Raw genomic sequence first — 14449 nt, forward strand, 5'->3', positions numbered from 1 at the left:
GATGATCTAAGTATGAAATCTCTTCACCGAAGATTTTCATACCCCGAAGTTTTTTCATACAACACCGGGCGCCCGGGCCACGCATGCGCAGTAGGGAGGAGAAGTTTTTTCTTTTTTTCTGAGAGGCGGAAAAAAAGTAGCGATTATCGCTAGTTTGGTTACAAAAGTAACGAAGATACCGATATATATTTAAATAAGTAGCGGATGGCCGATAACCCGATTTTGTTATCAGCGATAAAGTATCGCGATAACTTATCGCGATAACGCCCAGCTATGGTTCGAACCTGTCAAGCAGCCCAGTAGCCACTGACCAGTGTATCATCTCTCTCAGGCTCTGTTCTGTTTCTCTTACATCATGTTAGGACATAGCCGGACTTGTGCCACTGTGTAGTAGTTTGACTGTTTAGGTGTTACAGGCCAGCCACTCATTCCTGAGCTAACTGCAAGAGCGTAGAGATGTCACTGACCACAAGGATTAATGTATCTGGTAGGAAGAGTGATCCAGTGTGGGAACATTTTAGCAGAATTCCTTCAAAGTCTGGGAAAACATGAAGAGCTATATGCAAACAGTGTAAACTGGAGTTACAACGAATAGTAGCAGGACTGAAAAGAACCAAATTTATTGCCATAAGAATTAAAATCTTTATTTTTTAAAGATTTTGAATTTCGATTTGAAAGAATTTTTATGAACTACTTTCAAAGAAGTGTATCATTATTTTTCAAAGACTGCTTTTACAGTATAAATTCAATGTGCTTTTGTTTTAAATACAGGCCATAATAATTTTCTTTTTTAAATTCATTACTTCAGGAAATAATTAAGTACAGTTCATTATAAGTAAACCTCTTTGATTTCCTTTTTTTTAATATCATGTGGAATTTTTTGCTATACTGTATTGTAAAAGGAAGTGCTTTAATTTTCTACTCCTCAGAAATAAGTACAGTTCATCACAAGTAAAACCCTTTGATTTAATTTTTTAATGGAATGTGGAATTTTTTGTTGTATTGTAAAAGGAAGCTTTTAGTGTTCTATTCCTCAGAAATATATAAAGCAGGTGTAAGTATGTGTTTGTTTTTATATTTTTCCTTTACATTCCATGTTGGTTTGGGCAGAAGTAAATATTGATTTAAATCAATGATTTAAAAAAAAAATCATTTGATTTAAATCTTGATTTAAATCACTGATTTAAATCATCATGATTTAAATCGGCCAACCCTGCACCAATATAACCAGTGTTCCATATAACTGAGCTGAATTCAAGTAGAGGATGAACATGAGTAGTGTACAGTGCCATCATAAAATCATGAGAACGGCATCGTGTTGATATCAATAAATTGGAAGCCGCACCACCCGCTTTTGAAGCCACAAAACGAATATTTCAGTTTAGTATCAATCATTATCCATAAATCTCTGCTCAGAGTGGTATTGGGATAGGATAGGAATATCACTAATGAAGTACTGGTCGTAAAGGCCAGCAGGAGGGAGATCTCTGCCAAATCTTAAGCCACACATTTGTCTGGGTGAAGGTTAAGACCCCATGGTTTTGTCATTCCATTCAGTACATCAATATCTTGCTGGAAAGTAGCTATACAGTTGATTGTAGAGGAAATATTATTACTCTGAACCTTAATATAAATTTTTAAGTCGTCAGCAAAGATCTACTATTGACAGCTAAGTGATGAGGCCAAATGGTTAATGTGAATAAGAAAAAGAAAGGGACCCAGGACTGAACCTTGAGGAACACCACTCATCATACTTTTGCAGGCACTAAAATAACCGTCAACAACAACTGCCATATATTCCTCCCGGTAAGAAAGTTGTGGATCCAAGATAATATGTTGCTAGAAATACCCAAGTGATGTAACTTAGTGATCAAAATGGAATGTCAAGCTGTATCGAAGGCTTTTGAGAAATCAAGTAAGATTAGGTCAACTGTACCTCCTGCATCAACACTCTGACTTATTTCATCATAAGTCAAGTGTAATTGATCCTTGACACTCCTTCCTGCTCTAAAGCCAAGCTGGGCATCAGACAAAATTAAATTATTTTCCAAGTAAAGATTAAGTTGTTCCAAAATAATTATTTCAAGCATCTTGCAGCATACAGATGTTAGACTCACAGGACGGTAATTCAAAGGGTCCGAGTGCAAACCTTTCTTAAATATAGGGACTATGTTAGAACTTTTCCATGATGAGGGCGCTTGTCCAGTATTTAACGATTTTGTAAAAATAAGGTATATCGGGTAAGCCAGATGATTTTGACAAGATTTCAGAACCAGTGGATGGATACCACCAGGACCTATAGGCTAGTGTCCTTATCCATATTGTTAATAGCCAACTTAACTCTTTCCAAAGACGGTGGAATAAAAGAAAACTGAATATCAGACATCTGGTGGGCTGCAGGAAGGGTTGGGGGCGAGGCTGTGTATATATGGCTAAAAGTGTTTGCAAGACACTCCACCATGCCACTGGGATCGCTAACTGTGGATCCATCTCCTAACTGAAGTGGAACAGTTTAGGGGAAGACTTCATTTTATATTTATAAGTGAAATTTCATAATCAATTTGAGACCTGAGTGTAAAATTTCTGTATTGACTATTTATTCTCTGGAAAATTTCAAGCGACTGGATTACCTGAGGGGAATGACGTCCAAAAAGGGAGCTAACTTCCTTGTATAATTTCCAAGCTGCTCCCCTGTTACGTCTTAAAACAGTTGGTGGTTTAGTTTTCCATGGTGGCCTCGTTGTGGGAAAGCTTTTATGTGGTATGTTCTAATGTAGCATTGGTTATAGTTTTAGTCATGGAGGTATAAAGGGCCTTAAATACCTCCATGGTCTTAGTAAACTCAATGTACATCTCCTCAACTGACAGATGTGCAAATAATAAGTCCCAGTCAATAATTCCCAACCTATCATTGATTGCCCGGAAATTGCCCTTCTGCCACTCCAATCTAGGTTGATCATATGGTCTCTCCACTAAATTCTGAAAAATATAGCAAAAGCAAACAGGTGAGTGACCACATTTTGGAAAGGGAGGCAACACTTCCACATTATCAATTCTCTCTTCCTCGCTAGCTAGGACAATATCAAGAATGTTTCCTGAACTTAAAAATGTTGGTTGCTTAATCCATTGAGTCAGGCCTAAGAGGGTGAAACAGTCAAGAAATCTAAAGTCAGAGGGAGAAGACCTAGAATTATCCCCATCCCATTTCAAAGTTGGAAGATTAAAATCGCCCATCAGAATTATCTCCTTACTATCACAAAAAGACAAAATACCCCTAGTAAGATCATCATCCAGAGTTGTTGTGTCTGAAGGAGGGCGGTATACCATCATAATATGTACATTTAAGTCCCTCAAGTGAACAGCAATTACATTAGGACAAATGTGATCATGACCTGTGCATTTCAAAGAGTTAGAAACATAAAGACACACACCATGCTTGTTGATTGTACTATTTGAATCACATCTAAACAACTGATACCCTTTAACTGATACATAAGAATCAGGTACATTATTGCCTAACCAGGTTTCACTTATCTGAATCCGGATCTGGATATTAATGCGCAGGGCACCTGTACAGGTGCATAACACGCATATAAACCAATAATATCCAAAGCTTTTCTGATATAAGGTCCTTTACAAAATTAAGATTATCATGCAAGCAATTTACATTAACATGGCCTATACTCAAACTGGTAAAGGACTTAGAGGACGATTTGATTATAAATTTGAGAACCGAGAGATCTGACCCTGAGACTCACCTTGGTTATTACGAGCAGCTGCCCGTCTTTCAAACTAGACCTGTCTCTGGTTGTATGTAAGATCTCTGTGAAAAAAATTCTACTATATTCTGGAATATCCTTCAATGTCTTGACTTTAGTCAGGAGATCCCTCCGACTGTGCCCTTCAGATGGGCCAAGCAATAAGTGTGCAGGTAATATTCTTTAATGGCTGGTTAATGTAGCTATTCATTTCAGGCTTGATTGAAAAGTCGTGTTTGCTCCAACGATCACATAAAACATAAGGAACTTTGGTGTGTGCGCAAATAAGAAGGGAAGTATGTTACTCGTACGTATTGTTTCTTAGGAAGTTAAAATCAGACCTTTTTTCCATTGCATCGTGCAAGGCCTCAGATGGGGCTGAAGTGAAGGGGGCATAAATGGATGATAATTGAAGGCGTCAGTGTTAAATTATTCGAAAAAAAAGAGAAACGAGACAAAAAAAAATTAAATGGCTCAGATGTTTCAGTGAAAGGCGGGGGAAAATAATCAAAATTGTAAATAAGTTAGCTGACTGAACTTTGGCCCGGTGTGTGCTACAAACGCAAACAAACACGTAAACAATGACGATGAGATTCATGCAACTCTTGAGATCATTCGAACTGCTTCTTTACCTTCGAAAAAGTTTGAAAAATGTTACCGAATTATAAAAATGTTCGCCTCGTGAAGTGATAAAGAGGCGACCTTGTGTCGAGGATATTCCCCATCGGAACGACAAGGCAAATGAAACGGGAAGGAAACGGCGCTTGTAAAAGGTAAGTAGATGTAGTCGAGGGCATACGCTATAGCTGTGCTCGGTACTCAGCTCTGTCACATTGGCCCTTGAGCTTTCGGGACACAGGACAAATGTGAAATTGTAACATATAAAGGTAAAATGGAAAATATTCTAAGAGAAAGAAAAAATGTTTGAAAATATAAAAAGCTTCGCAAAAGCAGGAAAAGAAACATAAATAAATAAAACGAACATACCCCCTGAGAAAACAAGAAATTAAATATAAGAAAATCAAAAAGAATAATTGGACATTCCTACTGCAATAAAAATTAAGGCAATCCTACTAAACGAGGCATCTTATTGTGAATTTCGTTGTAATAAGGGTTGTGGCAAATACTCAAGATCGTCTCCACGAAAAAAAAAAAGGGACAGTATAAGGTTTAGGAGCAGCCATTCAGCCGGCCAATCAGGTGATCAACCAGTCGGCAAGTTAGCCACTCAGCCACTCAGTCAGCCAGGCAGCCAGACACCCAGAGACACAACGACATTTGGAAAACAGTCCTTCACATGAGCCACCAAAGCTACCAAAGCAGACAAACAGATGGAAAGACATACAGACAGAAGCAAACAGATAGGCATACATGCATACATATAGACCGACAGACATACAAGCAAAAACAAACAAGGTCCAACATCCACATCGATACTGGAGAGTCTCACTACGTTTAAATTGTTGACCAAAAAAACTTGTGAATGTAAGGATGTCACAGACGGTCGTAAAAGCAATTTACGGCAGCTGGGTGTAATTTGCTCGCAATAAAGCGACAGAAGAGAGAAGGGGAGGGGGGAGGGAGGAGAAAACGGGAGAGAGGACAAGCGGGGAGAGGAGTAGAGGTGAACTTGCCGGGGTGAAGGAAGGGAAGGCCAATGTGTGTCTGTGGCAATGGATTTCCTATACTGGGCGGTAATAGCAGCAGGTGTTGTTGTTGCTTCTGCTGCTGTTACTGTTATCATTGACGTTACCAGCCGGGTTAGCGAGAGGGTCGTTGTCAGATGAGTGTAAAAAAAATCGAGGAAAACTATAGCATATTATAACTCACGAGGATGAAGCATTTGGCTGTTGTTGTTTATAATGTGTGTGTGTGTGTGTGTGTGTGTGTGTGTGTGTGTGTGTGTCCTCGGGGTCATAAATTTTTCTACGAGAGAGCAACATAAGATTAGTAGCTGTATGATATTTACGTATATGGTGCGAAGAGGAGAATCACAGTAGTAGTAGTAGTAGTAGTAGTAGTAGTAGTAGTAGTAGTAGTAGTAGTAGTAGTAGTAGTAGTAGTAGCAATAGTAGTAGTAGTAGTAGTAGTAGTAGTAGTAGTAGTAGTAGTAGTAGTAGTAGTAGTAGTAGTAGTAGTAGTAGTAGTAGTAGCAGTAGTAGTAGTAGTAGTAGTAGTAGTAGTAGTAGTAGTAGTAGTAGTAGTAGTAGTAGTAGTAGTAGTAGTAGTAGTAGTAGTAGTAGTAGTAGTAGTAGTAGTAGTAGTAGTACTAGTAGTAGTAATAGTGGTAGTAGTAGTAGTAGTAATAGCAGTAGTAGTAGTAGTAACATACAACAAAACTGTAACAATGGCTAAAGTTGCGTCATAAATAAATTGCAACACGAAGAAATGATAAACATGCAATAATCAGGGGGCAGCGAGGATGAGAGTAACACATAAATTTGCTTATACATAGAGAATAACAAATAATACTATCAAAAGAAGATCGAAAAATATACTGGTAATAATTTTTTACAAGCAGCTGCTGATAGTAAAACACGTACAACCACAATCTTGACAAATGAAAGTAGAATATTGTTAGTGATTAAAAAGCGTTGGATACGTCATAATTAAAAGACGGGAAACAAAACAGAATCTTCATTGGTAATAATATTATGTTGTGAGGGAGGGAAATATGCTGAGTAAGGGAGGAAAGCATGATGAGTTAGAGAGAAAAGTGCGATATTCAAGTAATAGACGAGAACGAAAACGGACAGCAAGTGGAAATTTCCGTCCAGAGCGACAAATTCGTAACTTTCAGACTTCCTGTTTTCAATTAATTATCCTTTCTTTTCTTTTTATTATCCTTATCTTCCCACCTCCATCACCTATCTCCTTATTCCCTCTTCTTCCATTCTCTCACTTCCACCTATTTCCCCTTCTTCTCCTCCTCCTCTTCTCTTACACCTCTTATTGCTTATTTCTCTATTCACTAAATCACTTTCTTTATCTTTTTCTTCTCCCTTCCTTCTGTTCTTCTTTTCCTTTCCCCCAATTCTTGTTCACGCTCTTTCTCACTCTTCCTTGATTTTCAGCTTATTTTTATCGCTGCTTCCCTTATCTCTCTTTATTTGTAGATGGGATCAGCACTCTCTCTCTCTCTCTCTCTCTCTCTCTCTCTCTCTCTCTCTCTCTCTCTCTCTCTCTCTCTCTCTCTCTCTCTCTCTCTCTCTCTCTCTCTCTCTCTCTCTCTCTCTCTCTCTCTCTCTCTCTCTCTCTCTCTCTCTCTCTCTCTCTCTCTCTCTCTCTCTCTCTCTCCCTTCGCTAGTAAAGAACACAATAAAAGAAAGGAAAATAGATGACATGGGCAGTGGCCGTGTGTGTGTGTGTGTGTGTGTGTGTGTGTGTGTGTGTGTGAGTGTGTGTGTGTGTGTGTGTGTGTGTGTGTGTGTGTGTGTGTGTGTGTGTGTGTGTGTGTGTTACCGACAAAATATATCCTGCACTGTAATAAAGCTGTCTTCCCTTCTCTCTCTCTCTCTCTCTCTCTCTCTCTCTCTCTCTCTCTCTCTCTCTCTCTCTCTCTCTCTCTCTCTCTCTCTCTCTCTCTCTCTCTCTCTCTCTCTCTCTCTCCACTTGGCCAGTCTCCATTCGCCTACATAATAATATAAGAGAGAACGTCCCTCTCCTCGATATCATTATTACATTGGAGTCCATAACGCAGCGTCATTTTTATGGTTTATGGGACAATCGGCGTCAGCTTTCACAACGTCGACTCTGCTTCACCTCCCCCTGACGCTCGCTCCCTCCCTCCCTTCGGGCGCCACCTGTCATCCCCCCCCCCCCCCCACCGCCTTCCATCACCACCTTCACCTTCACCCCCGAATTTGTTGTTGTTGGTGGTAGTGGTAGTGGTGGTGGTGGTATTTGTTGTTGTTGTTGTCTTCATTATTATCATTATTGTTATTATTATCATTATTACTACTACTACTACTATTATTACTACTACTACTACTACTACTACTACTACTACTTTTTTTTTTTTTTTTTTTTTACGTCTTGGCCTATTGCGCCGGTAGGCTTCTTCCCGGTGGACCCTGGTGGTCGGTCCGAGGCTTCTTCCCGGTGGGGCCTGATGGTCGGCCCAGCCCGTTCTGGCGCAGGGAAGTGTTTTATAGTGGCGCCATCTTGCATTGGCTCATGCTGCCCTCCCGGAGCTCATCTTTAATCCTAGAATCTAGAGTCCGGGTTGATAGGTGGTCTTCTGGACAGCATGTGGGTAGTTTTAAGCCACTCGGCGGCGGCTAAAAAATCCCAGCTTGGTGGCACCGGTCGGGGATTGATCTCGCGTCCTCCTGAACGCGGGGCCGTCTCACTATCCGTTCAGCCACCGCCTCCCACTACTACTACTACTACTACTACTACTACTACTGCTACTACTACTACTATTGCTGCTACTGTTACTACTAATAACTACTACAGCAAACACTATCACCACCACCGCCTCCACCATCAACACCGTCACCAATACCAGGACCACGCCAGCTATAAATATCTGCCTTGTCTCCGCCGCGTCGTGAGGAAGGCCGGACAGGTTCACGGAGCCGCTCAGGTCGCCGCCAATCACCCACACGCTCGACGCCCTTCATTTGTAGGCCGATTAAATGCAAACTTTTTCCTCGTCAGCGGGTACACGTTCGGAATAACGATGCTGTTGGCGAGAAGCTACGCCATGGGGGACGGGGAGTGTGAGGCTGTTCTGTGGCCCAAATTTGTGAACGTGTGCCGCAGGGAACCTATTTTTGGTTTTCCGGTATTTGTTTTGTTCATAGTTTCATCGATCAATAATTGTACTAAAACACTTCAATTATGTTCCATCTGATTGCTTGGCTGTTACATCTTTTTTTATCTGAGTTCTTTTTGTAGTGTTCTACATTTGCCTTTCATTTATTAACTGGTAAAACTACACTTTTCTTATTTTTTTATTTATTAGTTACTTTTCTGTTTGATAAATAAAAAAAATTATGAGGTCATAATAAATATTTAGTGTTCTCCTTTAAATTAGAGTAAGAAAAATACTTGGTTAAGCTAAAAATGCTGCATAAATATATGACAATTGGCCTCAAAAATTCACTAAATTCAATAATAATAATAATAATAATATATATATATATATATATATATATATATATATAATAATAATAATAATATATATATAGATATATATATAATATATATATATATATATATATAGATATATATATAATATATATATATATATATATATATATATATATATATTATATATATATCTATATAAGCGTATATATATATATATATATATATATATATATATATATATATATATATATATATATATATATATATATATATATATATATATATATATATATATATATATATATATATATATATATATATATATATATATATATATATATATATATATATATATATATATATATTCTCTGCACATACAGGGGCAGGCCAAGGCCTATAATCAACAAGAAGTGTCCGTATTGTTTCCTCCTGCAGACGTGTCCTAACTCTAATGGCATAATTTCCTGCCCAAATAAAGGTTGAAAAGAGTTTTCCTGAGAGCATACTTCGGTCATTTACACAGCAAGAATGGAGTATTAAAGGAAACAAAAAAATCAAGGCTAAGTATATGGCCAAAGTTATTGAAAAGCGGCGCGTCATGTCCGTAGACTATAGTATGTTCATATTTCCTCCGGCGCTAAAAATACAAGAGCGGCGACTAATCATTGCTTCCATTACGGTGATCAAATTCACATACGTGATTAACACTTGGATTAGCCTAACTGAATGTACTGTGCACGTGTAAATCAATTTTCAGCTTCAGGAGCAACTCATCGGTCCGGCACTGACAAAAGTTGTAGATCGTGGCGGTGCTGATGTGTGTGTGTGTGTGAGAGAGAGAGAGAGAGATAGATAGAGAGAGAGAGAGAGAGAGAGAGAGAGAGAATCATATAAAAAGGAGGGAGAGGGAAGTAGGGTGGGGTTGGTGAGGGGCAGAGGGAGGCGGGGCGGCGGTGTTTGGATACAATACTAACGCATCTATTTCTGCGCTGGACTCTGGCGGCCCCGAGAGACTAACCGGGTAAACACTTGCCTCCTTCGTTCAGACTCTCCTCGATGCTGTCTGATCTAAGGAGGTTGAAGGGTTAGCGTAGTTCTTACAGTCACCTCATTATTAGGAAGTTCTTCACAGTCTCGCGGAACTTTGCCGCGTTTTACTTACTTTTGCTCTTCGTCGTGTACGTCAGTAGTTGCTAAAAGTCTTTGCAGTGGTAGTGAAGCATCTGCCGAGTGTCTTCACGCTGATGTAAACAATGATTATTATTTTGCTAGAGAGACGACGCTTTCACATACAGTTTTACTTGCTTACGTATTCCCTTCAGCATGGAAAAAGTGTATCAAAAGTGCCACTACACTACTGAAAATATGTTGTTATTCGAGAAAAAATGGAAGCATTCTTAAATAAATTCGTTTTCAGAAAATCGCGGACGGTCTGTGAAATCCTAAGTTATCCCTCCCTGGAGGCCAAGACTGCTGCTGCTGCTGCTGCTGCTGCGGTGGCCCCGACCATCATGTTTATGCTCACCATCATTCTACAGACAGCCCCCTCTTTATGGGTGCCCATTATAGATATGGTGTTTATATTTTGTACGTGGGAAGCGGAAATAGTGGGACTTGAGTTAAAGAGAAGGGTGGCTTAAGGCCTCGCTCTGTCCCGGATGAGAGGCTGACAGGTGGTGGGAGGGCTGGCGGGGAACAACTTATTCACGCTTGTCGTCATGGTGGCCACAGGCGCGCACTCTACCCGCGCAGACACGCACTCAGTATTCACCCCAAAACAGACTCCACGAATAGACTCAACAGTGAAAGTCGGCGCGTGTGTATGGCGAGATTGTGTACGCAGTGTTTGTACGGGTGTATGTGCGTGTGTGTGTGTCCGGTGAGGAGGGAAAGAAGAAGAAGTGCTAGTGGCTGAGGTGCGAGTCTATGAAATAGCGGTGCGGTATCTCAGGACGGCTGGGAAATTGATCCGCGCATGGCCACTAGACGAGGCTGGCTGGTCTGCGCACCACCTCAGTTGTGGAGCAGCTGGCGCGGGAATCACCCTCCTCTGCCCAGCTTGCGATTCATCCGCGGTGTTATGCCGAGTGTTCGAAGGCGGGAGTGACCTGGAGTGAGCAGTGGCCCTGGCAGTGATTGCGGCGCTGAGTAAATATGTACAAATAGGTGGGTACGGCAGGGCGGCATCCCCAGCGGCCGAGTGCGTGCGTGCTGTTTGTGACTGTCGTGGCTCGCACAGGCGCTTGCCCCCACCACCAACATTCCCCCGCACAGCATGGCCTCGGTGGCCGCTTGGTTGCCCTTTGCTCGAGCAGCTGCCATCGGATGGGTTCCCATCGCCAACAACCCCCTGCCGGCGCCGCCCATCGCCAAGGATAAGCGGCGGCCGGATGATGAGAAGCTGCAAATCAATGTGTCGGGCAGGAGGTTCGAAACCTGGCGCAACACACTCGAGAAATACCCTGACACACTTCTCGGCTCCAACGAAAGGGAGTTTTTCTACGACGAGGAAACCAAAGAGTACTTCTTCGACCGAGACCCAGACATATTCCGTCACATCCTAAACTACTACCGCACGGGGAAGCTCCACTACCCCAAGCACGAGTGTCTCACCAGCTACGACGAAGAGCTGGCGTTCTTCGGCATCATCCCAGACGTAATCGGTGACTGTTGTTACGAAGATTACCGTGACCGCAAACGCGAAAATGCCGAACGTCTCTTGGACGACAAGCTCTCCGAGAGTGGAGAGCAGGACAAGTATGTATATCGTACAATACGTGAACGCATGTGGCGAGCCTTTGAAAACCCACACACGTCGACGGCGGCATTAGTGTTTTACTACGTGACTGGGTTCTTCATCGCCGTGTCGGTGATGGCCAATGTGGTAGAGACGGTGCCGTGCGGCCGCCTCCCGGGCAAGAAGGAGTCGCAACCCTGCGGAGAGCGCTATAAAATTATCTTCTTCTGTGGTGACACGGCGTGCGTCATGATCTTCACGGCTGAGTACCTTTTGCGTATGTTTGCGGCGCCCGACCGCTGTAAGTTTGTTCGCTCTGTCATGTCCATTATTGACGTGGTGGCCATTCTACCCTACTACATTGGTCTTGGCATCACCGACAACGACGACGTGTCTGGAGCCTTCGTCACCCTTCGAGTGTTTCGCGTGTTCAGGATCTTTAAGTTCTCCCGCCACTCGCAGGGGCTGCGCATCCTGGGCTACACGCTCAAGTCTTGCGCCTCTGAGCTGGGTTTCCTCGTGTTCTCCCTCGCCATGGCTATCATCATCTTTGCCACCGTCATGTTCTACGCAGAGAAGAACGTTGAAGAAACCACCTTCACCTCCATTCCTTCGGCGTTTTGGTACACCATTGTCACCATGACGACACTAGGGTGAGTGTTCCTTCCACCTCCGTAACAGGTTTCCTTCCACTCACCGTTTTTCAATATTTTCAGCAGCAGCGATGCCAAAGTTCTTTTTAGATTTCACTGACCAAGGTTAACTTTTTTTTTTCTTAATTCCGCCTAATGGATCGATTTTCTCGCAGAAATCCTCAATATTGCATTTATATTGATTTCTTTTGTCGGTACGTTCTCCTTCTCCTTTTTTTCTCACCAGACAGTTAGATAATAATAACTCCTGAAATCGCATGTTTATATTGGTAGAGCAAGCCCATGAGTACACGATCACGCTAAACAATCATCGGAGTTGTCTGTCCTGGTGGCAGAACAGGCGTGAAGAGCGAGTGGGAGTGGGAGGAAAAGAATTTCACACACCGAGTAGGAGAGTTGATGCGAGAAGATTTGAAGCGCCTGAGAACGCTCATGGGTGAGCGAGTGAGCGAGTTTATCAATTCAGAGAGTTTACTGAGCAGCGAGGCGAGTGTTTGCTGCGGTTGTAGTGTTTGTATGCAGGAAGAGCCTTAGGAGAAGCAGTGAAGGCCTTCCCTGGCACCCAAAGCAGCAGCAACGGCGGCGGTGGTGCGGGCGGCGGCGGCGTTTCGCGGCTCGAGTTCCATCGTCTGAGATCAAAGGTCAGGTGTCAGGGATCAGTGGTGTTCGTCCTTCGCCTCCCAACACGCCATACGCCGCCTCTAAGTGGAGCGGTGAAGAGGAACAAGTATCCCGAAGCTTGATAGGGAATAAAATCGTTTGGGAAATTGGGGATGTTGTAAATAAACAATGTAAACAAATACGGAGCAGACACCAACGTACCTGGAAGAGGAGATATTTCAGTGGCAAACAAACAGATAATATTATGATATTATTTGAGACGCACACACACACACACACACACACACACACACACACACACACACACACACACACACACACACACACACACACACACACACACACACACACACACACACACACACACACGTGATTGAAATAGCTTCCCGTCCTAAATTAAACATATAATCCATAAATTATCCTATATTTAAATTCAAGCACACAGTGGCGAACTCTTAACACAGATGAGAACCCACATGCTCGGCCCCACACCCGCATCCCCCATGCACACACACACACACACACACACACACACACACACACACACACACACACACACACACTGAAGCTCTCTCTCTCTCTCTCTCTCTCTCTCTCTCTCTCTCTCTCCGATAATGGTTTCGTCATCATAACCCTGATGAAATAATGTTGCAGTTACTTATTATAATGAGAAGTGAATGACAGGGCCTTTCTTTGATCGTTATTTTACGTTCTATTTTAATTTCGGTGATGGGGGCATTGTGCAAGATGAGAGGAAAATGGTGGACGAATCTTCAGCACATTTCCTTAATAGACTTTACTTTGCATTGTTTATATATTACCTTGAAAAAACCCCACTGAATTAACATCAGTGCACAACAATATCACAGATCCACACACACGAACATAACTTTCTCTTAGGCAAACAAACCTCACATAACTACTCATGTTCGCAAACCTTTTCATGGCACCATCTAAGTAACATCATGGTTCCAATAAGCACTAACAAGCATGTAAATAATGATTAGCAGCACGTAAACTGTACAGTGACATACAATCAAACATTACTCTGGTTTATTTAAATGTTTCAGAGACTACGCACACTGCCGCATCAGAAACTCCACATCAAACACTGCTGCCGGGTCACACTGAGCACACACACACACACACACACACACACACACACACACACACCACTAACTTCAGCATTACATCAAACACCCTTAAAATAACTGACCGTAGCAAGTATTGGAATCGAGTATTAAACATTCCCCGCGTTGTTAATGTCACACCACTAAGACCATATTCAAGTACCACAGTTCCTAAGCTAACAATACGAGCCTCAGTAGCAGATTAACAAGGTAACGTAAGGGACAGCATGCACTAAGGTACGGGTTGTTTCGGGGCTCATCCGTCTCCTTGCCCCTCGATCCTGTGGTGGGTAGGAACACATTACCCCGTGACACTGGTACATATCCATTCGAAGCTCATTCCAACCCTATTCCTAACCCAATCCAAGCCTCATCCAACCCCATTTTAGTATTTTTTCCCTGTCCTTTACTCCTGTATCGCATAAATCACTAGTAAAAACCGTATTAACCAAT

At 42.1% G+C, this 14449-nt stretch overlaps 1 protein-coding gene across 1 annotated transcript; it reads left to right on the forward strand.

The window, feature by feature from the left end:
• The first annotated feature begins 10321 nt into the window (after positions 1 to 10321).
• Positions 10322 to 13062, forward strand: LOC127000043 (potassium voltage-gated channel protein Shal). Its single transcript, XM_050863451.1, has one exon. It carries the CDS (start codon positions 11131 to 11133, stop codon positions 12247 to 12249), a length of 1119 nt encoding a protein of 372 aa, XP_050719408.1. The 5' UTR covers positions 10322 to 11130; the 3' UTR covers positions 12250 to 13062.
• The last annotated feature ends 1387 nt before the right edge of the window (positions 13063 to 14449 follow it).

This window comes from Eriocheir sinensis, chromosome 17, assembly GCF_024679095.1.
Source record: "Eriocheir sinensis breed Jianghai 21 chromosome 17, ASM2467909v1, whole genome shotgun sequence".
NCBI classification, from domain to species: domain Eukaryota; kingdom Metazoa; phylum Arthropoda; class Malacostraca; order Decapoda; family Varunidae; genus Eriocheir; species Eriocheir sinensis.